Source organism: Aplidium turbinatum, chromosome 4 (genome assembly GCF_918807975.1).
Source record: "Aplidium turbinatum chromosome 4, kaAplTurb1.1, whole genome shotgun sequence".
NCBI classification, from domain to species: Eukaryota; Metazoa; Chordata; class Ascidiacea; order Aplousobranchia; family Polyclinidae; genus Aplidium; species Aplidium turbinatum.
The window spans coordinates 34,438,585-34,465,760 of NC_137475.1; the positions used below are offsets into that span (position 1 = coordinate 34,438,585).

Here is a 27,176-nt window from a genome sequence, read left to right on the forward strand (position 1 = left end):
GAGAATCTGAGAATTGCTTGCAAGGAGCACACCAAACTAAGTTGATACAGCACCATTTTTAAAGGCAACAGAAAATGGGTAGCCTATAACTGAAAACGAAGGAGCGATACTTGGCTAGAGTAAGAAACTTGGTGATGCAATTAAACAATTTCAGTCGATTTGGCAAGTACGTGGATATGAAACGTCCCAACAAAACAACTTGGTTTACTGTTGATTGTAACAAAATCAGAGAGAAACAACCAAAACACGGTGCTTACAGCTATTCTTGCCTTAGTTACATTCATCTGCAGAGCTCACTCACTTACAGTGACACTTGAAAACTTGCGAATAAAACGTATGTGATAATATGTGAGTTTACTTGTAAAATTCATGCAAGAACAACGTTTATTTTGAACAACTGAGAATGCACATCAAGTGCTGAGAAAGAGATGGAAATTAGAACATGTAGTTGCATACAAGGATAAAGGATGCATGAAATACAAGCTCTGCAAGAAATATTGTTAGGCACCAGTTGCATCTTTTTTACAGTGGGAGGTGAGACTACGGAGAGAAATAAAATAATACAACATAGACCACTACAATATTTAGCTATCATATCAACATTTAGACAAATAATATTTTTCGCTCCAAAACATGGACAAGACAATGAAAATGTCTTCACCGGAATCAATCAACTATTTACCGCGTCCAAAGTAATAAAGCACAATATACAGTAAACTGTCACTTATTTTAGACAGCACCAAATCTTTTCAATTCAAAAGCAACGACCAATTAAGCGTAAGTTCACGTTGAATTGTTGCATATAAAAATCGTTAACTACATATAACACATGTATTGCAATCATTTAAAACAATTTGAAATTATACCTTGATTTGATATTTTGTGTAATACCTTCAATGAACCAACTGCTAACCCTCATTTACTGAACAAATTAGGCCCATGGTGGAAACAAAAGCATCCATCAATCACTACGACCAAGACTCTTCGAGTCTACAGCTTTGACTCAGCTCTCGGCAATAAATTAGATTTTAAAAACTGTATTTGTTTTGGCCATGAATCTTCTTGGGCCTTGCAGTGAGCATATGATTTACCACCCCAATCTAAGTAAACATCATATTGCTTACTTGCAGTTATTGCATGATGAATCCCAAATGATGGCTCAATTAAGTGTCCAGCACCTGGGTACCGAAGAAGTTGATAATTCGGATGTTTAGACGCTTTCAGCAACTTTTCTGCTTGATTGATGTGATGTTCTGATGGCACACTGTTGTCACTCAATCCACTGATAAACATGTAATTCACATCATGTCGGTCGTAGAACTTTATTCTACTTTTATCGATGTCAGGATGAAAAGGATCAGGATGAAATGGATACAAATGTCGGATATGCACATGCATTGAAACGGTTTGATTGGCGTCATACTGATTTGAAATAAAATTAATTTCACTATAACAGCTATCACCATACGTCAGTTGACCAAACATTGGATAAACAAAGCCATTAATCCAAATGACACATCTCACATTTTTCAAATGTGCTCCCATTGCCAGTACTATAAATGAACTCAACGAAAGCCCAATCACCCCGATTCCAGATCTGCCATCGACGTTTTCGTGTTGGGACATTAGGTTCACAGCTTTTTCAAAATATTCCAGCTTGAATTCACTATTTATGTTAGCTTGTGGCAACCCTGGTAAACCACGAAAAGACAAAGCAAGAGCTGCAAAGCCATGAGAAGCCAACAATGCTGCTTTGTATTCCAGTGTTCCAGGAAAACTTCCAAATAAAGTCACGACTCCTGCAAATTGTCAAGCGTTAAATGTATTTGTTCAAAAATGTACAGATTGTACACCCTTGACTAACTTATTGTGAAAAGTTCATTCAAACGAAGACATTGAATTTAATTGTAGACTAAAAATGGTTGAAGAGCTGGAGCCAGGTGGTAAGTCATGTTTTAACTTTTCTTATGGAGCTGGAACATCGTTTCTATTGTTGGTCATTATATCAAATACAAATTTCAAGCATGTTAAATACCTTCGCCAATCTTAAAACGTCGGCTATTTGAAAAGTTTTATGTCTAACTGTGTGTCAAGAAGCAGTTAGGCTACAATACGGAAAGCAAAAAAATGGTGGACAACTGCAAAATAATTTGTTCTGCTTTCTATATTCGTCTATTTCTCATTCTAAAGAAGGTCAGGGAGCTTTTAAAAGTGTCTGACTGCTAAGAAGCCAACTCGTCATTAAACTGGCTCCTCAGCTCTGGTATGTTTCCATGCCGAGCCATCAGGAGACAATTTAAAAATACATATACAAAAGCATTCAAGCAAAGACCAATCAATTCAATATACTGTATAGTACTACACCTTATGTAAAGATACTTATTTGATGTGTGTAAATAGTGATTAATCGCTTGGTGTCAATTCGTCAAAAACATGAATTTATTTATCCATTTTTAACAACATTGTCATTGCATTTGGAAAAGTAAACGTACGAAAATCTAGAAATATTAAGATGTGACGGTAAAGTTTCAAGCTTGTAACTCTTCTGTTGAGTTTTCACCTCGTTAAAGAAGCGCAAAGTTGGTTGACAGAAATTCGTTTTTGGATCAAAACAACAAATACCTGGAAATGGTCCATCTCCAGGAGGCAGGAAAAGTGTTCTATATATACCATCGTTTTGCAACGTCATTACTATCCTTTTAGTTCCTGGTGACATCATCCAGCGATTTAAACTGACTGATGCAAGTTCATGTTGATCGAGGTCGTTTTTCTTTCTCAGCGTTTCAATTTCATCCATTGATGCAACGGAACCATCGTACATTCGCAAGGTCACCACCAGTGGTGTCGTGACGTCGATTTTCATCAATCGCGCGTGTGGTTTCTTGAAATGGAATGTGCTAAGCATCAACTTAGTAGCATTCAAGACAGACAATAGCGTAACTTCTGGTTTATGTCAAGAGGATTAAAGTATAGCAAAATCGAAAATTGAGAGATCAATGTATTTGTTGATTGGGATTTGGAGGTAATATTGGGCCAACTGCCGCAGTAGACCCCCCCCCATACAGTAGCATACAGCCTAGATTATTCTCACCATATTATCGTATACGCAAAAGTTGAAAGCAAACTTATACTACAACGTACTTTATTCAACATAGAAGGTTTCATTGCCCAAAATAAACCCATGGGCTCAATTCCAGTGTAAGATCCGCTCACTGACTTGTCATGTTGTAAATCTACATAACCTGAAATAAACGTAGATCAGTGAGACAAGAACTGCTAACTCACTGATGACGTATCAAAAACTGCTGTCGTGGTCGGAATCGGAGTCAACTTATTAGAGTTAAAAGAATCAGTTTGCAGTTGAAAGTTTTGATGCTTGCCTCCATTCAATCTACAAGCTTTTCTAACTGATAAATCGTGTTATTTTTATTCTGCTTCTTTGGGTAGTAGTAGAACAGGCTATGGCGTAGCTCTACCATAGGATTCTTAGTTTATGAATTCAAGAGTTCTGTAGCCAAGTTTACCCTAGGGGTAGGGGTGGGGGCTTATTCGGCAAAAACGTTGAATTCAACTTTAGCCCTGAACTTCTGATAAAACAAGATATCTGAGACTTCCCTCTGGTAGCCTATGATTGTTTAGAAACTTTCACCCCTCTCACCTTCAAAATCACTTTTGAAACAAACCTATGTATAGAGTATAGACTATTTACGACGCCGTACAAAGCCTCGTACAACTCATTAAACCTCTTTGCCTTCTGTCTGAAAAAGTTTGCTTTGCGTTTTCGATTCAGGCGTTTATGCTGAGATTCTCTACCCACCTTCATTTATCTAGCTTCCAGTGTGATTTCTCAATGCTACGAGCTAACATCCTGCCGAACCAGGTCGCATAAACTGACCATTTCGTCTGCGAGCTTCAGTGTAATCATATAGGTTGACCTTGCTGTGCTTCTCATGCAACAATTGCAAAGCTTCCCAGACCGGCAACCGATGCTTAAATAATCTCATGTACTTTGAATTCGGGGCTTCATTGAATTTCAAATTACGTAACCCTAAAATGTATGGAGCGGTAGCTCGGTCTGTTCCAATTTACTCTACGCCAATGACTTGCATAACGGCTGAAAAGGTTGTTTCAGCCGTTAGGTTCAATTTCGTTATTGTTTCCTTTTGTTTCCGAGCTTTCAGTTATCGGACCTACAATTTATCTTAAACACGTCCACTCAGCGACTGGCTATCGTGCTCCGTAAATTACTGTGACTCAAAATAGCGTAGGCAACTGCTGGTTACAAATTAAGCAGCTTCAGAATAATAAATTTTAGCCTACCACAGTAGGCTGATCTACTTAGATCTAGATTCAAACAAACTGAAGTGAACTGAAGTAAAAATTAACTCTTTGAAAGTAGCTATAGCATATCAAGCAACGCTCCTTCATTAACCAGAAACCAGTCGTCTGCCCGGATAGCGCAGTCGGTCAAGCGCCAGATTTCGTGAACAAAAGTAACAGCAAGATCAAGAAATGACGGTTCGACTCTCCGGGTAAGCAAAAAGTAAAGCACTTCAAAAACCGCTTTCCAAGCAGCTGTTGTGGATGAAGTAATTTACAGTCAACACTTCAACAAGCAAAAACTTCACTCCGTCGGTGACCGGAAGTGCATCAGTGGTTCAATATGTCTACAGGTAGCCTATGTGAAACTTCTGAGACCAAGTTGCTAAAGAAGCTTTCTCAGTTTGAGGATAAGGATTCCCTCAATCAACCAGGTTACTGACAGCTATTAAGACTTTCAGCAACTATGGTGACTGAAAAAAATATTCATGCAAAAATAGACTCGTAGCCAGGAAGTTTCAAGACCTCGACACGCTTTCAAAAAAATTCACATTTTTGCAAGAGACCTCCTTTCTTGGCCGTGTGGCGACATTTACCCAGATGCGTTTGAGCAACGCACGATAAGGACTGCTCTCCATTCAGCGGCATCCAACGAATGGAATAATTCCCCGGCAACAATCGGAAACTTCACTCTGTCGATCTCGGTGACCGGGCCTGCGTCAGTGGTTTAAAGCTTCTACAAGTATGCGAAACTGCCAGGATTAAGCTCTGCAAGAAGCTTTCCCAGTCCGAAGATAAAGATTCAATCAACCAATCAATTAATGACTTCCTTTTTCAGAGCTGGGTTGTTTCAGAGTCAGTAATAAACCAAGAAAACTTTGGCAAACGACGTCGCTAAGGTTCACCCTTTTAGATTTGGGCAACCATATTTCTAAAAGTATTAACTAAAAGTCTCTAAAAGATCCTTGCCCTTAATTAACACACTAATTACGATCATACAACCGCATTTTGGTCAGATTTCGATATGCGTATTTGTAATCTGTAGGTCGCTGTAGCAGATGGGGCGTTTTGACCTGTCGACACTTTAACATTGAACAATTTTCCTTTTGAACCAGCTGATTGCAGTCTTTGTGAAGCTTCTAGCTCTCAGCCAGAGTGGATTCTTGCTTTGTTTGATAAATTAAAGAAAATAGTAACGGCATGGGTGGGAAACGAACCCACTTCATCGAAATATGTACTTCCGTAACATCGCTAGGTGAAGCTGCCGACGGCGAAACTTTCCCATATAGCCTACTTTCTATCTATATTAGCTGATTTAAATCTTGCCTTCTGGTTGGTATATAAACCTCATCTGCTGCAGCGACCTGAAAGTTACAAATACGCTTCCGGTGTGGCTTTAACAAAATTTCGCTAATTGATTGGTTTTGAATCTTTATTCTCGGATTAGAAAGCGTCTGAAAGGTTATTCCTGACAGTTTCGCATACTTGTTGGGGGCTTCAATTTAAACCAATGATGCAAGTCCGGTTTCGAAATTGGAAGAGTGAAGTTTCCGATTGTCGAGGCGTTGTTGTCTGTGAAATATACCATCCACTAGATGCCTCTGAATGGAGAGCAGCCCTTAAAATCGCCTATAAAGTCCGCCACGTTAGCTCAGTGGTTACGCGCCCGGCTCAAGATCACGCGGCGCAAGTTCGACTCTCGGTGTGTGCGCTTGAGCAACGCATTTTCAGGACTGCTCTCCATTCAGCGGCACCTAGTGAATGGAATAATTCCCAGGCAACAACACTTCAACAATCGGAAAACTTCACTCTGCCAATCTCGGTAACCGGCCCTGTGTCAGGAGCCTCTATAAAACTACCAGGAATAACCAATCAAGGCTTTGTCAGTCGGAGGATAAAGATTCAAAACCAATCCACAAAAATGCTTTGCTCAAGCGCACACCCCGAAAGCCGAAGAGTTTCATCTTGTGGGTTCAATATTTACACTATTTTTAATTAGCTTGATTCAGTTATAGTAGCCTACCTCTGTCGTCGCTCAAGTATTGGGCAACACCTTCAAACAAGTTTCCATTGTCTATTGTAGTAAATGAATGTAAAGTCACCAACTGTTTCCTTTCTAAACCTAAACAAAATTCAGTTCATTCCCATGTTATAGGTTAGTGGTTGGTCATGATGGTCTTTAGAAATGCGAGTAAAGCATGCAACACAAAAATACTCTTTTCGACTGATCTTGCCAAGCTTGCTACCACTAATGGCAAAACCAGCATGTCTTGTAGATCCGACATTAACTTCGTATCAAGACCCAGTGAAGAACAACAAAAGTCTTGCCTAGGTTAGTGGGTCGCTGAATGTTAAGCAAGAGGATTTTTAGTGTGCATTTTTAGCGCGACTAAGTGCAGATTACGAAGTTTGCAAGTCACTCTGAACACAAACCAGCATTCTGTGATGTCTACTCACCTTGTAAAGATATAGCAACAGGTTGATCAAACATAGTGTCCTCAGAGGAAACCGTAAACACAGGGTTCATTATTTTACTACTCACGGCCTATTTTAACAAGAATTCTAAAAAAGAAAAAGCTGTTTTGAAATGTTCTGCATAATAATACATCAGAAGTGATCTTGCTCTGCATATTGTAATTTTGAAATTAAAAGCTCTATGACATTTTACAGTAGGATCTACATAGGCCGCTCTAATTGATGCTTAGCATGAAAAATAAAATTTGAAAACTCTGGCAGCCCTTAAACATGACACAGCAAAAAAACTAACAACGTAACGCCAGTAAAATGAGATAATGCATAGAGAAACTGTGAAAATCGCGTAGTAGTAGCCAATCGTTATATAATTACTAGGTAATTACCACATATATAAAATACAAGCAACTTCTTCATTCACTTGCGGAAATACAGTACAACATAACGTGACATCTTATAGCCAGTCTGTATGTCTGACAGTTACATGAATTTTTAAAATGCAAAGATTCATTCATACAAATTACTACAACTTTACTGCATATATCTGGCAGAAGCAATTAAACAAAACAACAAAGTTATGTACTGTACATATGGATTTAGACAACCATCCATGTATAACATTAGCTTGCTCACAATACAGTACGCTTGATACACAATTACAGATGCATTGCTGGAAAAGAGCTACATCAAATCAAGTTTGTAAGCCTGCTACTTGGCTTGAGGATGAAGAAAAGATGACCACAATATTTGTTCAAGACACAATGCCACTGATAAACAATGCATAATTTGCAATTATACAAGTACATTTCAGAGATACAAATGCATAGCATGAAAATGTTAATCGTTGTGTGGTAAAGAGCTGGGTTTGTCGTGACGCGGTTAAGTAAATAAGAAATTCTTTTACATTTAAATAAAATGGAACTGTGCACCCAATCACCCAGTATGCCAAATCGTGAGCTTCAATCGACAAAAAATAAAACTAAATTTTTGTATTTGCCCATTTACACAGCATGCTGTTGCAAGAAACAAAGTTGCAACCAGGGCAGTGGTTTCGGGGTTAAAAAATGGAAAGTAAGCATATCAAAAGTTGTAATGACGTATATGGCAAGTCAGCTTCATAACATATTACAAGCAGCAAAGAGTTATCCAATCAAATACTTTCGGGGATAAACATAAGTGAATGAGAAGCTTTTTAGTGCACAACTTATTTTCTTATAAACAAACGTGTGATTTCAAAACAGATTATTGCCTTCAAATACACTTAAAAGTTAACTGTCTCATGCGAAAAATCGCAGGTGGCTAACAGTCACGCAAGTACGCTATGTGATTCTAGTGAAAACAGTACTTTGATTTATGTCTGAAGACAACGAATCAGAAAACCTTAAGTGTTCACGTGCTGACGTCTAGAATGTGAACACTGACTACAGGTGAATAACATTCTCTACTTCTTCTATCCCGAATGACACTAAAACCGAACTTTCACACGACAGTCAATTTTTGCGAGCAAACAAAATCTTCAGCAGGCTGCAAGACTTTCCTCTCAGACACGTATCCTGCCTCTACACAAACCATGCTCGTGTATCCGTTGTCATTAAAATCCGACATAGCTGCTGCTTTTTCTTGCCATGGGTTCCACAACACTGTCGAGACAAGAAAGGAAAATTGCTGAGTAAAGCTTTCATGGCATTAGTTAATTATTAAGCTGCTAGTGTCGGTGCGGCATCATACTTAAACTGTAACTAAAAATCTAGGGATAGGTGTTCGATTTTTTTAAAATATGGTTTTAGCGAGCTGTGCGTTGTTTACATTACATGCATGGACCAACCAAAGGTAAATAGGCTATTGAATTTCAAATTTATATCATACTTGCAAGCTATACGCAGGATGACCTATGGTCTTGGTGACCTTAAAGTACAATGACATAGTTAAGATATAATTTCTAATTATACAATATACATGGGTTATGTTCAAAGGTCGATTGTCAAAAATTAAGCAAAATGATCGCGAAATTAAGATTCCAACTTTTCCTCGTGATTAGTAAGTCGGATGATTAAAAACCTTTTTTTAGTCGTTGTTTTTTTAATCGTTTCTACGTTTTTTTGGTTTTTTTTACTCGTTTTTTTTTGTTTTGTTTTTTATGCTATTTTCGATCGTTTCATACATTTTTCAACAACTGTTTGTATTTATTATAACAAAGAACTGCAAAGAAAGTGTTAAATTATAGCTGCTGTATAAATTAGTTTGCTGCAGTTTTAACTGAGCTCAGTCAGAAGTGTGGTCGCATGCTCAGCAAATGGCACCAATGAACCACCCGACTTCAAGCGGCACCAACGATAAGAACTGTTCGGTCCCAGTGGTGACCATGTTCACAGTTAAATCATTAGTTGCTTGTCTTAGTTTCTTTTATTAGTTTGTTTATTTTTTTTATTCCTGTCATTTCTTTCATTACGGTACATATATTATATAGCACATTATGATCAGTATTATATGAAGTATTACGATATTCTTTAAAGGTACAGTACTTGGTTAATCTACAGTCGCGATACAGATATGTAGCCAACTTTCACTCTACTACCCAAACAACTATTCAGGCACGTTTTAACCTTACACGGTTTTAACATATTATTCTGTTAGTGAGCGTGCTAGCATATCGAACATTGTAGCTGGTATTATACTTTCTCTTCATCGATTATATTTTATTCCGAATGATATATATTATATATGCTTAATATCGTATACCATAATATAATTACATATCGCATAAATTATATTGACGCTATTTTGCACCCAACTGATGTAAAATAAATTATCATTATTATACATCATATCTATTCTGTTAGTACATAATATATCGAATCATATATATAATGTATGTCGCGTTAATGACAAAAAATATGATTAAACGGCAGTGGATAATGACGTAATAATACATACCGGTATCAGGCATGTTTGTTTTCTGTATGTGAACCTTTGCTTCGGGCGTAGTAATCTCATGACCGCTTTGATTTCCAGCCATCTTATAAACTCTGTCGACGTTGCAATCAATGGTAACATTTGCGCGGGTTTCTTTGTTATTTTCAGTGCCCGCAACCTGTTCATAGAAATCAAGAAACATGCTGTGAAAGTATCCTACGTAAAAGCGTGAACGTGAGCGATGACGCAAACTCGAACGTAAACAACGAAGAAACGTCAACGTCACCAAACTAGACGACCTGGGTGTTTCACTGGGTGTTTAACGGTGAAAACTAAGTGATGTAACAACAAAACTACACGAATGTGCTTCATAAAGTCAACTAAGTAATTGTAAAGTTTCCGGCATAACCCTTTGAGAACAGCAGTTTTCAACAAAATCAAGTGTGTGCTCAAACTTTACAAACTACTGTCAAGCCAACATACAAGCTATGTACCTTATCAGTGAAAACGCAGTTTTCGAAACCTGTGACAGACGTTTTGCTGATGTCAGGTACTTTGATGTAAGTGTGTAATAACGTGGTGAAATCAAATGGGGAACCACCGGTATTCCTGACACGCAATTCCGTTGTCAAAGACTTTTCTTCAAGGGTCAATTTGTAAAGCAATGTAAAGCTGTAAGAAAAATGGCATTACACGCTACAAAATACGAAAGATAATGTCACAACATTTTTGTTTCAAAAAAATTTCATTAGACAAAAAATTTGCTGAAAATGGTCTTTGCGGCACCATAATGAAGTTGTGACATAATCGTGGCAAATATTACTTGCAAATGTTAGAAAAATGACTCGGCGATTTGCAGAGAACATTTCTTGATAAGTACAGGTTTCAGAAAAATAAATAAATAATAAAATTACCCGAAGTCCCACATTTTTCGAGTAGCGGCATTATCCGACAACTCCAGCTCGGCTATTACGTCACCATTAGCCATCTGCAAAGCGCATGAGACAAAGTAAATACAACAGAAACAAGCTGATTGGAGCATGTGCGAAAGGTGTTATCGAAACAAGAACTTTGCGTTCCTCACATGAAAGAAAACTCACTTTTTCAGGCTGTTTTGACACTTTCCACCAAGAAATTCTCGCAAATCCGTGCTGTGGCCCATTTGCCCATGGTCCAAAGTTTGCTGCAAATAGTTAGAAGCTCATGACTTTTTTATAGAAAAATAGATTTCTGTTTCACAAAACACTCTCACTTGTTGAGCAACGGTTGCGAAGGTTTTTAAAAATAAAACTAAAGACACATGGCAAGAAACTGCGACTTTGCAATAATTTACAAGCTAGCTCCACTAATCTATTTAAGTTCACATTCTCTCTGTGTAAAGAGTGTAAACAAAAACATGGCAAAAGTAAGCGTTGCTTATTGAAGTCTTAATCACGACAATTACAAACAATACATTATGCTACAAACAGTTACATAACCAACCGCCAATCTTGGTGACCGGACATGGATCTGTGATTTAATGCTATTGGAAGTAAGCAAAACTAAGACATTTTCTCAAATGAAAAAAGCAGTCAATCCATTGTTAAGGTTAATTGTACATAAATTTTGTTCAAAATATATCGTTTTTTTAATGGCAACATGTTTCAATAAGTGAGTAATACATACGAAATACAACTGGTATTCCTCCTCGTATAGCCTTCGATCCATCCATTTTTGAAGTAGAACTTAAAAACAAGCGCTCAATCCCCGAGCAAAACCATGACGTCACAGTGGCTCCATACAAATGCACTTTGACAGCACAATCACTGCTTCTTTGCAACAACAGAAGATTATCAGCCATGCTTAAACCGCAATTAACGACTTCACTTTTGCTTAAATACTGCCCGTGATACCTGAACACAAAAGGCAAGACATGATTATAACATCAAACAGGCAAGATACCAAAAGACAGTGTGTACTATTTCGCTCTAAGGTAACTGCACTCAGTGTAGATAATAACCAATGAATGGTACAAAAAACACACTTAAAATTGGGTTGATCAGTGAAAAACCCAAGTTTGATAGGTCAGCATTACGCTGACAGGAAACAGCAAGGCAAACAATACAAAGCAAAAACGGCAATAGTCAACGTGGTTAGCTGGCGCAGTCCAGTATGCCGGATTATTTTCTAGAATGCAACTTGTATAAAAAAGGCTGTGCAAAAAACATTCCACTAAAACATGCATCATTACATACGGTGTTTCTAATTTTGAAGGACCGTAAGACAAAACAGCACACAATAAAATCTGCAGACGCTAAGAGTACAATAATTGGAAGTTGTACATGTACATTATACAAGTACGTTTTCCCTCTCTCTCTACGAGGTGCCAAAAAGAGTTCAATAAGAACTGGTGCAATACAAGAACAGATATTATTACTCGTACAACATAAAGTGAATTTAAGGTGAAGTTAAAAAAAAAAGACAACGTCGCGAACTGGTGTGACTGGCAACAAAACATGACATCTAGTAATTTTGCAGCTATGCTCACAGAGAATAAACCTCAAGCTAATATGTTAAAAAGTCAATTTATACATCACACAACACCCTTCTATTTCGTAATTAAAAAGTCTACACGATTTCTGTCGTAATTTTGCAGTGAAGGGACGCATTAAACGTGCAGAATATTTTTCAGTTCATTGGACTTTTTTACTTTAAAAGTACAACTTTACGTAGTGGAATACAGCAGTTTGATGCACGAAGTAGGTAACTAAACGGTGGCAATTGATCAGACAGGTTAGAGATGAAGATAAATGATCAAGCCACTGGTATGAAAAGACTGGAATAAATAGTATTTTTTATACGATAAATCTTTAAACACTTTGTCCATTAAAAAGTCCAACCAGCTCATATTTGAACATGATCTGTAGTGATAACATCATCATTGAAAGTACTATGACTGCCAATTCTCACGAAGCAAATTCGTTCTTTTTACGTTGCTTCAACGTCTGCAAATGTTAAATCAACTTAAAAAATATTAACTTTGCTAGAAACGATGACAAACTTTGGCGAAAATACAAAAGTACAATAAAACTATATCAAAAATTAACGTTTGCGAAACCATTGCCCAAAATATATGTCTGTATTAAATATAAACATGGATTATGCTAAATGCCAATACGTTCGATCTGAAACTTTTCCTGGTTGAAGTCCATGAAAAGCTTTCGAGTTTCGATCATCTTTGCTTCGTGACCAAATGGTGAAGTATTATAGCTGAAAGAAAAACGTCGCAAAATGATAACGCAGGACACGCAAAATGAGAACATGAAAATACTAAACAAACAATTAACCACAAAAAAAATAAACAAACCAATAATAAACTTCAAAAAACTACAAATAAATACAATAGCCTATATAAATAAATAAAAAACACAATGAAAATAGTAATCACACACCTGCAGCTGCCGATACGTTTAGGCAAGGTGTACTAGACGTGCTGCTGTTGTTGTTTTTAATTGTGACCAGTTTGTTGCAAACATCTTTGAGATGAGGTGGGATACCAGACCCCTCAGAACCTAAAACATATGATGTGATATTCCTTTAGTCAGACAAACGTCTCATCTCTAACACGCTGAAAGCGCTGCCCCAGACAACAAAATTCGTCATTTTTACTTTGATTCAACGTCTGCAGACGTTGAATAGCCAAGTGAACTAGCCTAGAGTGAGTGCGTTGCCCTCGCGTAGCGTAGGCACAACCACCCTAAACGTAAACAAGCATACAAGCGAATGGCCTTTGTCTCAATTAGAACCAAACTAATGCTCGGACACGAGCTGGAGCCGACGATATGAATCTTCGGTTTGGGAGTAAACTCATTTGGTATAGTACATACCCAAAACCAACAAGGAAGGTTTTTCAATTTCGATTTTGGAAACATCCAAAGCATTGAGGCTATTCGGTTTCTTGAAATTTTCCATGACGTCGTTCCTCACAAAATCGTCATTCAAAGTATTTATGAAGAATTCTTCGTCATCATCTAAGGTGGCCTCGGTTCCGATGATGTCCCAACCAGAATTAGCAAGACGCTGATTGGAGAAAAGTTGAAATTTTCAGAAAATAAATAAAAAGTGTTAATAAACAAATAATTGCCGGGTTGGAGAAGCACTGTTCATGGAATTGTAACAATTGCAAAAAAAACATACGATTCATTTCAAAATGTGCTTAGTGCTATGCCATTGAAAAAGTAACCAAGAAATATCAGCGGTACCTGAGGCTTCAGATCAGAAAACCTCAAACAAGTCATTTTTAAATGGTACTGGCCTGCTGAGAAGCATTGAGAAACTGTGATAGCAACATTGGAAAGAAATAAAAGGACACAATGTAACACAGCTTGTGAAATACCTGGAAAAAATCAAGTGGTTCTTCAGCAGTATACAGTGGAATAACTTCGGCAGCTCCACTACTTGCTTTACTTGCAGTCGCAGTTATAGGTGAACTGATAATAAAAATATACAATCATGAAAATGCGTTAACTTGCGCTATTGTCCCCAAAAAATCGTATATACATGGCATACATTTACATCATCAACCAATTTTGATTATGCAGGCCATGAATTAATCCTCATGTTGAGGGTGTGGCCTGTATGTCTGTCAAGAGCGAAGTCTTCCTCTTTACACCTCAAGGTGCATTGGTTTGGCACAGTCCATGATCAGGGCTGCAAACGTCGCTGTACGAATTTTATTTTTTGATAAAGTTTAACACAAACGACATTTGCCTAAAATGTTAAAGTTGTTTGCAAAGGCGTTAGCTTTTTTTTACAATAATTTAGTGCTATAAGTATCTTGACCTTAACTTTACAGTTACACATATTTGCACTTTAACTTCACAGCTGGATATATCGGTACTTAAAATCAAAATCACTTCTCGTTTGATTTAAAAAAACCACATTAACGTATTGTTTTACAACAAAAAAACTATTTTGGTAAAGAGGTGACTTTCTTCAACCATAAACAGATGAAACCAAGCAACCACACGGCATTTAATATAATATATTAAACTAAACATAAACTATCTACGAACGTTTTCGGCCATACACATGTTATGGCCGAAAACGTTCGTAGTTTATAGTTTATGTTCAGTTTAATATATTATGTTAAATGCCGTGTGGTTGCTTGGTTTCATCTGTTTATGGACAAAAAAAACTAGCAAATTTTGAAGCTGTAGTAAAGTGTTAACTTGACTTTAATGCAAGAGTGGTGTTCACTGTTCAACTGTTCATTTGGTTTGATGAAATCCTTCCAATACTATCAAAAGCGACTAGAAATCGTGCACAAACAACCACACGTAAGATCAACATGCCAGCGGAAAAAGCAATACATACGTCCCAGAACCTTATCACTTATATCAAACTGTCATCAATTGGTCAGACAAAACAAACCTACTGAGAAGTCTTGCCTGAGTGAAACGTAAGTTTAGGTTAGACATGGACAGCATAACTATTAACTAATGTGTATATTTAACGCAACAAAAAAACTTCTGGCTCTTTTCAATTGGACAAATGCGTGATTGGTGAGATTGTAATGTATATAATAATTAATATATACATTTAGCCATAGAATGCGCGAAAACACGACAACTTGCCACTGCTGTGCTGAGATATAACATTGTGCCGTGACGTGTGTCCTCATACAACGGCTTCCTGGGGTAACATGTTGCCTGAGCAGGATTACGCACAGCAAACATAAAATAGAATAAGTGTACACAAACATAGTGAACTGCTCACTCAGGAAAAGATATATTCAATAGGCTACCTTACGTCGTTTTGAAGTAGGGGAGACCGGGGTATTACGAACCACGGGGTATTATGAACCAGGCCATTTTCTGGAAAACTATTGGAAATCCTAAGATCTCATTTGCATATTTTAGTCACAAGATCACCATGCTTTTTTTGGTACCATCACTTTTGGTCAGTACTTCTTTGTTCTCAGTAGAACTGGAAAAATGTAGTTTTAGAGGTCAAAAGTAAATTCAGTTTTCCATTTTCCCTCACTCCTTCACTCCTTCGTTGTAACTGAAGGAGTGAGGGAGGGCTTATTGAGTGAAATTTTGTATGCAGACGACCTGGTCTTGACAAGTAATAGTATGGAGGGAATGGAGAGAAAGTTTGAGAAATGGAAAGAAGCATTTGAAACCAAGGGTATGAAGGTGAATCTTGAAAAAACAAAAGTGATGGTGAGTGGAGCAGAAGGAACAGTTGTTGAGAGCAAAGTAGATCCCTGTGGAATATGTGGCAAGAGAGTGATGAGAAATTCAATGCAATGCAAGGAATGTGGAAAGTGGGTACATGCAAGATGTGCTAATGTCAAGAGAGCCGCAACAAGATTGGCGAAGTGTTTTGTTTGTGGGAAATGCAGTAAAGGAAGGAATGAAGTGGAAGGCCATGATGATGAGTTCTGCCATGGCATTGAAATAGTGACAGACTTCTGTTATCTGGGTGATCGGATAAATGGAAGTGGTGGATGTGAAGCAGCGGTGACAACAAGGGCAAGATTGGGCTGGGCAAAGTTCAGGGAATGTGGGGAAATGTTGCATGGCAGAAAATTTTCACTAAGGATGAAAGGAAAAGTATATCGGAGCTGTGTGCGGCCTGCAATGCTATATGGTAGCGAGACATGGGTATTGAGAGAGAGTGAACTGGCAATCCTGAGAAGAACGGAAAGGTCAATGGTGAGAGCAATGTGTGGGGTGAAAACGAGAAGGGAAAAAAGGACTGAAGAATTGTTGGATATGCTAGAGATGAGAGAGACCATAGACCAACTGGCAAGGGCAAATGGAGTAAGATGGTATGGACATGTGATAAGGAGGGAGGAAGGAAGTTTTCTTAGAAAGGCACTAGATCTAAAGGTGGATGGGAAGAGGAAACGCGGTCGTCCAAGAAGAACGTGGAAACAACAAGTGAAGGATGAGTTTAAAAAAGTCGGACTGAAGGAGGAAGATGCAAGGGACAGGGTGAAATGGAGAAAAGGGATTAAGACAATTGCTGCGCGGAAACAATCGGCCACCCCCACTAGTGGGGAACAAACCGACGATGGATTATGATGATGATTTTGGTAGGCCTGGCATGCTTAGTACAGGGACTCTAGAAATCTAGATTTTTATTCAGGGATAGGTTATATGTATAAAATACTGAGGCAAACTGATTTTAAGCTTTATGTTGATTTCGTTTTGTAAGGCAATAGCTTGAATAAGAACACTCTAGCCGGGGTATTATGAACCAGATGGTTTCTACCGCAAACATGAAAATTCACTTTCAAAAAGCCCCCATCTGGTGATGTGAAATATGTAGAAACTAGCCAAATCAAGCAGGTTCTCCCTTATCCCACCTACACAGAGCAGACAACCAGAACATTTGGCTCAATCCGATTTGAATGCCACATCAACACTGAACATGAAGTTAACTGGTTAAGTAAACCGAACATTAACCTATGTGACTAAGTGAACTGTTGTGATTTCATAATCTGCATGTCTTTGAAAAATGTAAAAATAAATTTTGTGTGCTAGCTTTCTTTACCAGTGGTTGGTCATGAGTTTTTTGTCTGAATCCATTGCTAAGTTTTTGCATGCAAACCACACAACCATTGTTGTTAGGAGACCAGTTGTGTAGATTACTATGCAAGTGAAGACTTGCTGACTGCATTGGAACCTCAACTTCAGCTTTTCCTATTCAAATAATGCAAATAGTCAGACCTGAAAGGCAAAAAGTTCCTAAAAATCTTCTTAACCCCACTCTACTAATTTCCGGGTTGATAATCACTGCTTTGAAGCATTTTATGGAAAGTTGTTTATATTGGTGCATAATGCCCCGGCAAGGTTCATAATACCCCAGGCCATTTTTTCATGAAAAACTGTAATAATTCAAATTTTGGAGAAGTTAGTGAATTGTGCTTGTGATATGTTATAGATAATGTTAAAGACTATGCAACCTGAAAATTTCATAACTCTACATCAATTAGGGTGCAAATGAGAGCATCCCGAATTTTTTTGGTTCATATTGCCCCGGTCTCCCCTACAGGCCCAGTATATAACAACTTTCTTTGGCTAAGTCCGTCATTTATTTTTGTTTGGGTGCAAAACAGAACGTACAAAAAAAACGAAAACATACAGTGTGCATCCAATGAGATGGTGTGAAAGAACGTAGCCCTGGGTGGGCGTGAGGAGTCGTCGAGTTTGCACTCTCTCATTTAAACAAATATAGTCCAACGAAAACAAATCTTACATGATTCAAATAGTATGCAATAGCTTACTTGGCTACAATAAACCTGGCTGACATACCCTCAATGCAATATTAAAAAAGATTTGATTATGATTATTTTTGATTATTATTGGAAAAAATGTGTATATACGTAAAACAATCAACTCTATCCTTTAATTTTGTTTCGGAATTAAGATTAAATTGTCAAAAGAAGTTTAATCTTTTTTTCTACTGGCATTTCGTATGCGGCAAAATGTAGATTTCTCAATAATCACTACAGGCACACACAGTGCGTCAACTACAAGAGTGCCAAACGGCTTGTTTACCGCAAGCCACATTAAAACAAACCTAGGTGGACCCCAGCAAGGTGCACGAGATGCCTCTCTCAAGAAATAAAGTAAGCATATTGATGTTTGTAGACTGCATGGTCTGACTGAATATAATAGATATTCAATTTTTAAAACTATGTATTTTAAAAATTTATTTCTATTTTTCATGTAACTAATTTATACAAATAACAAATAAACTATTTCTATTTTTCATAAAGATATTAAAAAAAAAATAGTTTGCAGCTGTCTATATATCTTACAAAAAGGCAAAATGGTCAAATTAGTAACATTACATTTTTAGGTCCACTACACAAAGGGCAGTGCAGGAAGTAATTTGAACAGGTGAACACACTTGTAGCCTGTTGTACTAGCAGTATAAGCTTTAGACAGAACTGAGTTGTCTCAACAGTCAACACTCTTGTGCGTAGAGAGTATTCGGCATAAAAGTACGTAACCTACCACTGGGTTGTCATGATAACTTTTTTAACTCCTAAAAAGTGGCAAGTTCTTAAAATAGCTCCAACATTCATTGGGTCTTTTATGTCGCAAAGAAACACGCAAAGTGTAGTATCCGTTGTACAATCAGCAAGGAAATCATCAAAGGAATGCCTCGATAGGGATGTGATTGGCAGCTGACCAACTGCCAGACATATTCCCTGAGAAAGACAGTGTTAAATTGGATAAATTTGTCAAACACTTCCAGCCATCAGGTATGCCTAAGTTGCCTTTATGATGACCGAAAAAAAGACTACCATAAGATAAATGCCACAACAGAGGTTACCATAAGGTGAACTGCTATCAATGTTTTGTCGGTTAGTATGACTGACTTCACAACAGCCAAGGAAGAATGACATAAACACTTTATTTCAAATAAATTACATTCCAATTAGCACTAATTCTGTTAAAAAAGAATCCGAATCCAAAAAAGATTATGTATATAATATATTATATATGGCACATACTATGTCCAAAATGTAACATATTTTAACCTTTGCAACAAGCAAAAACTTTAACGCCCACTAAGCAAAAATAAAAGGTTTACACAAGAATAATGCTAGAGAAATATTCGCTCCATGGTCTCCAGCAAAAACAATTTGAAAATAAGGTTACTAAAACAAGTTTTAGACCAATACCTGGTGAGGCCGACCTTCTGTTATGGTAAATAATAGATTAGGATGTCTATACTCGATAGGAATGTTGCGTAAAGCGGCATTGTTTAAAACTGAACTGACTCTTTCATCATTTGGTTCTTCTAATTGCCAACGTGCATTAACCAACACTCTGGAACAATATCAATATGTTATCAAATACCAGTAAAAGTGATTATTGAGTCTACATCTAGGTACCTTAAATCAGACATGCTGCATAAGTGGCAAGGCTAAACAAGAAATATCTTTATAGTCTGCTGTATCATTTATGTTGTAGTTGGGAGAGCTGATTTCATTGATATTCCATGATGTATCATACAATAAATCACGTAATTTATAATGCAAGTACCCAAGTAGGCTATACCAGTAGGGTCTGCTATTATTCGGTGAGTCCGATTCGGTGAGTTCCTATCCTCTAACCCTAAAACGGCAATGATAATTAGGCTACGGTACCCAATAATTTAAAAAAAAAAATTGAAAAAATCACCGCATAAGGATCGGATCACCGAAATCACCGAATAAGGATCACCGAATAAGGAATAAGAATCAAACACACCGAAATGGGCCATTCCGATACCAGTAATACATATAAAAATCACTAAACATCCACAAATTCTGCTTCCACTTTGAAGTGTAAAAACATACTATCATATTAACTGTTTATAAAGATATAACTAATGCAATAAACAGAATTTAGATTACAGCACTCTTCATAGACAAGACTGGATAATTGCCCACTTTAATTTATTAAGTTTATTTTATGGGTTATGGTTTTACATGTAATTGTCCAAATCCAAATTCTCCCATTTGGGATACAGAAATCTTATGCGATAAAACAGTTTATATATTTAAACATTTTGCAATTAACCAGTTTTGTTTGTACTTGATGTACAGCACTGGTGAAGCAGCGATGTAAGCTTACCTGAAAATTGGTCTTTTAGAACTTTCCAAAGCTATCTGACACACCGATCGGCCATATAAGTACTCAGAGTATGAATCTTCTTTATAAACCTTTCTATGTTCTGAAAAACATTCATTAGAATTCATGAGAGCCAAGTGCCTAAACGTTTATCAAGTAGACAAAACTGTGCAGTGCTACTAATCATACAAAAACTCAATCAATGGCAATTCAGTTACGATGGCAATTCTCACAATCAACTTTACATTTGAGAACTCAAAAAGCTGCTTTTTCTACAAAAAAATACCTCAGGAACACGATTTAAATTCAATTATAGAACACAACTCAACAGTCAACACCAGTGTCATTGGATTTATTTACATCCAGGTATTTTGTTGGTAAATTGCTGTGGTAATTACACAGCTCTCTGCAAACACAATACCAGCACATTTAACACACAAATACTAGCAAAACACGAAAAAGCATATTACAATACTGGTATTTACAATTTGCAAAAAAATTTATAATCTAGGAACATTGAACATGCAGTGATTCAAAATCATTCCGACCAGCATGATAACTCCAGTTCACGCTCCATGTCACCAGCATTGCAGTCTGATAAAATGTATGATATATACAAGTTCCTTCTTCTTGGCTTATTTTATCATTCAAGAAACCACATGTTAGGCATCTGCTTCTCATAGATCTCATTCTCAGCTACATGGCCGAGAAACGAGAACTCTGGTAGAGTATTGGAAAGAATGTTAGTACACTAGACACATATCAATGGTATATAATTGTTCAGCAAGCCGCTCAATGACAAGCTAAAAAATGACACAGATATTGGCTTCATCTTCATGTTTAATCATTCTAAATCTTCAACACACAAGACATAAGCTTGAATACAGTAAAAAAGTTAAGTTTTAATCACAAGTCTAACAAAAGCAGCTAAAATCAATTAACATGCTTGACATGGATAGTGATACTAACATGCAAGTGTATTTCATTCATAGACATATGGCTTTCAGTTTCATATGCAACAGTTAGGTATTATTTTGTGCAAGACTACAATTTGCATTGCATTACCATACGATAGTATAAAAGATCGGAATGGCCCGTTTCGGTGAGTCCGATTCGGTGAGTCTGATTCGGTGAGTCCGATTCGGTGAGTCCGATTTGGTGAGTCCGATCCTTTAACGGGGGATTTTTTCAATTTTTTTTTTAAATTATCGGGTACCGTAGCCTAATTATCATTGCCGTTTTAGGGTTAGGGGTTAGGAGTTAGGGGTTAGAGGTTAGGAACTCACCGAATCAGACTCACCGAATCGGACTCACCGAATAGTAGCAGACCCTAAAAGATAACATTACAATGCTTAATTAAGCAAATTTATTTCCCATTTTGACTTACTTTGATGGACAGCTGTGGTTTTCTTTTCATGATATAAATGATTAATAAAATGTCTTGTGTTGCTTTTCTAAAAATGAAAAAAATAAAGTGATTAATAGTAACAGATTTATTGTTTGAGTAAAATTAAACTCACAACAGTGTTTTTACAATTAGGCTACTTATGGAATATGCAGTATGCATATTATCTCTATTGTCCAAATAAAGAATTCTTTCATGATTAGCCTATATACCGAACAATTGAACCAAAAAAGAGACCTTCTCATGCCCTGTCTCAACAAAGCAAGGTGTTAGTGTATTAGAAACATATATATAACTCTAAAGGATTTTAAACTATTGAAAATAGTTATTGCCACAAATGTTATTAGGCTACTATCCTACCGGTATAACTTTATGGACAAAAGATGATAATGATGTAAAACATAGTATGATTGATATGCATAGGCGTAGCGTAGGGGGGTGCAATGCACCCCCTGCTCTTATTGGTATTTAAATTTTTTTTAAATTTTATTCTTCAAAATATATCTGTTTCAAATTCACACTAATGTAGTTCGTTTCCTACGCAGCATGCTACAACAACGGCTGAGGTTTAGGGTCCAATAATAACCGTGCAGTGTTGTCATTGGAAGAACGCAACAATGTCGTTAAACTTCGTGAAGACGACACCTTACCAATCATGTTTCCGCATGTGGCAATCCTCATACGATTGTACTTGACTTTACTATGCAGTATGCACGTCTTGCAAGACCGAATGTTCGTTCAGCACACTCAGACGTATTTGAGGTCAAATATGACCTAAACCAGGCTAAACCACGTGTGTGCGCTTACCATACACGAAGAAAAAGTCGATCGTCTCGACAGAGAAAAGCTGATCGCAGAATTTATTGCAAAAACATCAGTTCAAAAAAATACGTTTTGTGGTTGAATTGTTGCATGTTAGTTTGTTTCGCTGTTTTCAGTTCTTTCGTTGGTTGTCAATTGATGTTTATGCATGTGATATTCTGATATAACTACACCCACAGTAATTTCTAAAACTCTACGCCTGTGTTGACATGGACATAAATTATTTTGATTGAAAGCTGGTAATTTACTGATACAAAATCACACAAAGAGCTTGCTGAAATTATACTTATACCATACCTTAGCATTAAAAAAAGCAGATTTACTGAAATATTGACAATTGTTGGTCGGATACAATTTTCTTTGCACAACACTTACAAGATTTTTGGCAAAAAATCTATGGGAAAACAAACATGCACTTAACCTATGCTTGTGGATCATCATGCGTCTAAAAAATAAAACAAAATTTGAAAAGGATAATACAGACGAAATCGGTTAATAGTATACTGCTTAAACGTATCAATCGTTTATTTGAATCAAAACCTGAAATCCCAAACCAAATCCAATCTGATGTTAAGCAAAAACATCGGTTAAGCGCATACCGCTTAAAAGAATAAGTCGGATAAAAGCATCAGGATTTGCTTCTAGTTTGCATACTTCATTCATTTAATCGTATCATTATACCCGTTAGCGAAAAAAGAATGTCTCTTTTTTGCTTCGCATTATTGTCTGCAATGTTCAAAGGCGAAATGAAGCAAAGGTGAGACAGAGGCATGCGCTCAAAACAAAGACAAGTGTCTGTAATCCCAGGCCATAATCTTATGTGCTAGACAGTAGACATCGCACTACAAAGAACCAATTTTCGCACAGCTGGGCTTCATTAAAACAGAAGAGCACACAAAAGGAATAATCACACTAAAGAAGTTTAAATGCTTTTGATGTCATCCGTCGGCGACTGGCCTTCCAAGGAATGGACATGGACAAATTATTTCGGCTTTAGAGGGAAGTGTTGGAAAGCATGTCCAAAAGTTTTTACCAGAAAACTTTGGAGAATTTTTTTTAAATTGCTGAAAAAAAGTAGCCTACTGTTGTGAAATGCAGTGCATAATTTCATTTGTGCAGTTTCGTTCAGTTGAAGAACATTGCAAATTAATTATTTTACCAGACAGCGCAAAAGACTTGCAAAAAAAACTTTGCGATTTCAAAACAATGAGTGTGAGCCGTGTTTTTCTGCCATACTACTATTTTCGTAGGCCACGTTTCATACTCAAAACTACACAGCTGGTGTGGTACGAGCTAAAAATAGCACGCTTGAATCAAAAACGTCAAAGTTCGCGTTGTGACGTCACAGAGATCGGTGAGATTAAAAGAAGTCCGATTGCCGCAGTTTGCAGAAAAATGCTTTGATCATACCTGCTCACTGTTCAGCCAAGTCAGCAAAGCTGGTCTTTTTTACATTGTTTCAACGTCTGCAGATCATAAATCAATGTAAAAAGGACCAGTTTTGCTGGCTGGAACATACAGCATAGTGTTATGTAACACAGAACTAGTAAACTCTTTAAATTTAACCAGAATTGTAAACAGTTGTAGGAAGCATCAGTTGTAATGTGCGTTGCAGCCTAGTCAGCACAGACATCTTCCCAACAATTACGCCCATTCAGAATATACCTCTTTTTTTAGTAAATTGGTTAAACAAATCAATCGCATAATCGTATCAAAACGTCTGGCAAATAGGTGATTCGATTAACCGATTTCGTCTGTAGCACTTGTAAATAGCCATAGTGCTTTTCATAAAATAACACTGGTCAACACAACTTTTCTTGCATGGAGTTTTTCAATGGATTTAGGGTAATTTTGGGGTGCTGAATCCGAATCTGACCTCAGATTTATCGTACCACGTCAGGTTTGGGAGATATGATAACAGCATATTGTTACTTTTGTCAAAAGTGGAAGATTTGGCATTGCGTTTATTGCACATACACATTGTGCTATATTATATCCAGAAATCCAGGCCATGTAGTACATACCGTAAGTAGCTGAAATACACCCACCAACTATAATTTTGATACCAATTTGTTTTCTAAGCAACATTATTAACCATGCGGTAGTAACAAGCTAAAAGGGAGGCTAAAAGTATAACTGACTCCCACTCCCGTCAATGTTTTGCATGAAACCACAAAGATTTAAACAGGCCTATGGCGATGCTTGTTCAGTAACCTTATTTAAGCTGTTTTGGCTTGTCTAACACTAACCTTTCGTTATAGCATTGCATATGTTGGTGGTAAACGCAAGGCCAAATCTTCCACTTTTGACAAAAGTAGCAATTTGCTGTTATTATATCTCACAAACCTGACGTGATAGGATAAATCTGAGGCCAGATTCGGATTCAGCACCCCGAAGTTACCATAAATCAGTTCTCAAAGCCCATGCAAGGAAGACAATTTTTTTTTTGTTGACCAGTGTAATGCTATAGGTATGCTTTTTAATAACATACGGTACCGTAATACTACACTTCAATGCAATCATACCACTTAATAGCACTGATGAAAAAAGTTTAGCATGAACATTTTGAACTCTTAATTTTTTTATTAATACAACCCACCGCAGCTAAGCTGTTTTTTAGAAAATCATAATAATAAATCTAATTTTATTTTAAAATGCATCAAATATGTGAACGCTAGGCTAATAAAACTAAAGCTCATACTTTTAGCTTTTCTTCATTATTTGTTTTGTTAAAGTGGCTAATTGTCAATATGCATAAACAAGTTCCCAGTTAGCAAATTAACCGTTTTACATTGATTTGAATCACTGTGAAAACGACGGATTTTGCTGTTTAGCTACGCATACATACAAATTGCAATGTAAAGTGAAAGTTAAAAATTAAAATAAGCCCAACTCCTATCTGCAAAGGATTTTGCGTTTGGCCTGGCGTCACTGCACGACTCGGTGAACCATGTCAAAAGAAACAATTAAACTAAATTTTGTTCAGGAAAGGGAAACAGTTGAAATCAGTAACTGACTATCACAACAAAATCAATTGCCGGTTATGGATTGTGAGATTTTTATCAAAGGGCTGAGAAACATTTTTTTAAACGTAGGTTTCAATTTGAATTACCTAACTATTTTATTAAAAACAATTTTTTTTTTTAAATATCTACAGTAGTTTCTGCTGGTCTCAATGAAAACTTTTTATCTGAAATGCATGTTGCTATGAACTCCCTTGATTTCACAAAAAACAACGTCAACACACAATTCTGTGAATTCATAGATGCGTTCCAAAAAACACTCAATAAACACGCACCTGTAAGGAAATTATCCCGTAAAGAAGTTAAATTGCAAAACAAACCCTGGATCACAAAAGGAATTCTTAAATCCATAAAGACAAAAAATAGACTATATCGAGCGTGCTATAAGCACAAAGATGACATGAAAATAAAGAAATATAAAGCTTACAATAATCGCTTGGTGCATATAAAAAGAATATCTAAAAGACAACACTACACTTATTTATTTGAAGCAAACAAAGCTGATGCATCGAAAACATGGAAAGTAATTAACGAATTGATCACTAGCAAATCCAAGTCAATGTCATCGCTTCCCACCAATATGGAAATAAATAACATTTTACACAAAACTGAATCAACCCACTTTGCAAACCTATTGAATGAGCACTTCACCAATATTGGTACTAATATGGCAAGTAAAATTAAACCAACTGGCGTATCCTCTTCAGATTTTTTAACAACAACATGCCAATCCAGTTTTTTACTTGAAGACATCAATCCCAGTGAGGTTTCAAACATCATAATGACATTGAAAACAAAAACTTCTCCTGGAATACACGATATCCCGACAAAATTCATCAAACTTGCAAACTGTATTATTTCACCCATTCTTGCTCGATTATACAACAACTGCTTTGCTCAAGAGACCTATCCAGATCCACTGAAGCTGTCTAAAATCATCCCAATACCAAAGGTATCCAATCCCACCGCTTTAACCGATCTCAGGCCAATATCTCTTTTGCCCACTTTCTCTAAAATTCTTGAAAAGCTTTTGTACGAACGAATGATTAAATTTCTGGATAAAAATAATATATTAACTCCCAGTCAACATGGTTTTAGGACAAACGATTCGACAGAACTCAGTATAACTCACATATATGATCATTTACTCAAAAACTTAAATAACAATAACTATACGTGCTCCATTTTTCTTGACCTGAGTAAAGCATTTGACACTGTTGATCATGGAATTTTATTGAACAAATTATATTGTTATGGTTTACGTGGAAAAATATGGAACTTGATGAAGTCTTATTTAACCAACAGACAACAATACACCAAACTTAACTCATTATCATCAAACTTTTCGACGGTCAAATGCGGCATCCCCCAAGGGTCAGTCCTTGGTCCTTTGTTATTTTTATTATATGTGAACGATCTACCTACTGCGTCCTCTTTCATGACCACTCTTTTTGCGGATGACACCAGCCTAAACATGACACACCACAATTTGACTTGCCTAGAACAACAAGCCAATGAAGAAATAAAAAAGATTGATGTATGGATGAGAACCAATAAATTATCGATTAATTACACTAAAACTAATTTTATGATCATTTG

The 27,176-nt window shown here is 36.8% G+C and overlaps 3 protein-coding genes across 3 annotated transcripts; all 3 read right to left on the bottom strand.

Moving 5' to 3' along the window:
• Positions 1 to 648: 648 nt before the first annotated feature.
• Positions 649 to 6,884, bottom strand: LOC145768514 (bile acid-CoA:amino acid N-acyltransferase-like). The gene is made up of 5 exons (XM_082580022.1): positions 6,778 to 6,884; positions 6,344 to 6,442; positions 3,142 to 3,242; positions 2,623 to 2,881; positions 649 to 1,799 (listed from the first exon to the last, which is right to left on the bottom strand). The coding sequence occupies exons 1-5, from the start codon at positions 6,845 to 6,847 to the stop codon at positions 991 to 993; spliced, it is 1,338 nt and encodes a 445-aa protein (XP_082436148.1). The 5' UTR covers positions 6,848 to 6,884; the 3' UTR covers positions 649 to 990.
• Positions 6,885 to 6,934: 50 nt separating this feature from the next.
• On the bottom strand, positions 6,935 to 11,593 carry LOC145768515 (uncharacterized). The gene is made up of 6 exons (XM_082580023.1): positions 11,371 to 11,593; positions 10,806 to 10,888; positions 10,620 to 10,693; positions 10,200 to 10,377; positions 9,727 to 9,883; positions 6,935 to 8,432 (listed from the first exon to the last, which is right to left on the bottom strand). The coding sequence occupies exons 1-6, from the start codon at positions 11,543 to 11,545 to the stop codon at positions 8,272 to 8,274; spliced, it is 828 nt and encodes a 275-aa protein (XP_082436149.1). The 5' UTR covers positions 11,546 to 11,593; the 3' UTR covers positions 6,935 to 8,271.
• A 4-nt stretch (positions 11,594 to 11,597) lies between these two features.
• Positions 11,598 to 24,331, bottom strand: LOC145769096 (rRNA methyltransferase 1, mitochondrial-like). The gene is made up of 10 exons (XM_082580690.1): positions 24,300 to 24,331; positions 22,852 to 22,999; positions 21,715 to 21,781; positions 20,331 to 20,430; positions 19,394 to 19,541; positions 18,720 to 18,916; positions 14,081 to 14,174; positions 13,572 to 13,764; positions 13,137 to 13,256; positions 11,598 to 12,954 (listed from the first exon to the last, which is right to left on the bottom strand). The coding sequence occupies exons 1-10, from the start codon at positions 24,329 to 24,331 to the stop codon at positions 12,917 to 12,919; spliced, it is 1,137 nt and encodes a 378-aa protein (XP_082436816.1). The 3' UTR covers positions 11,598 to 12,916.
• Positions 24,332 to 27,176: the final 2,845 nt, after the last annotated feature.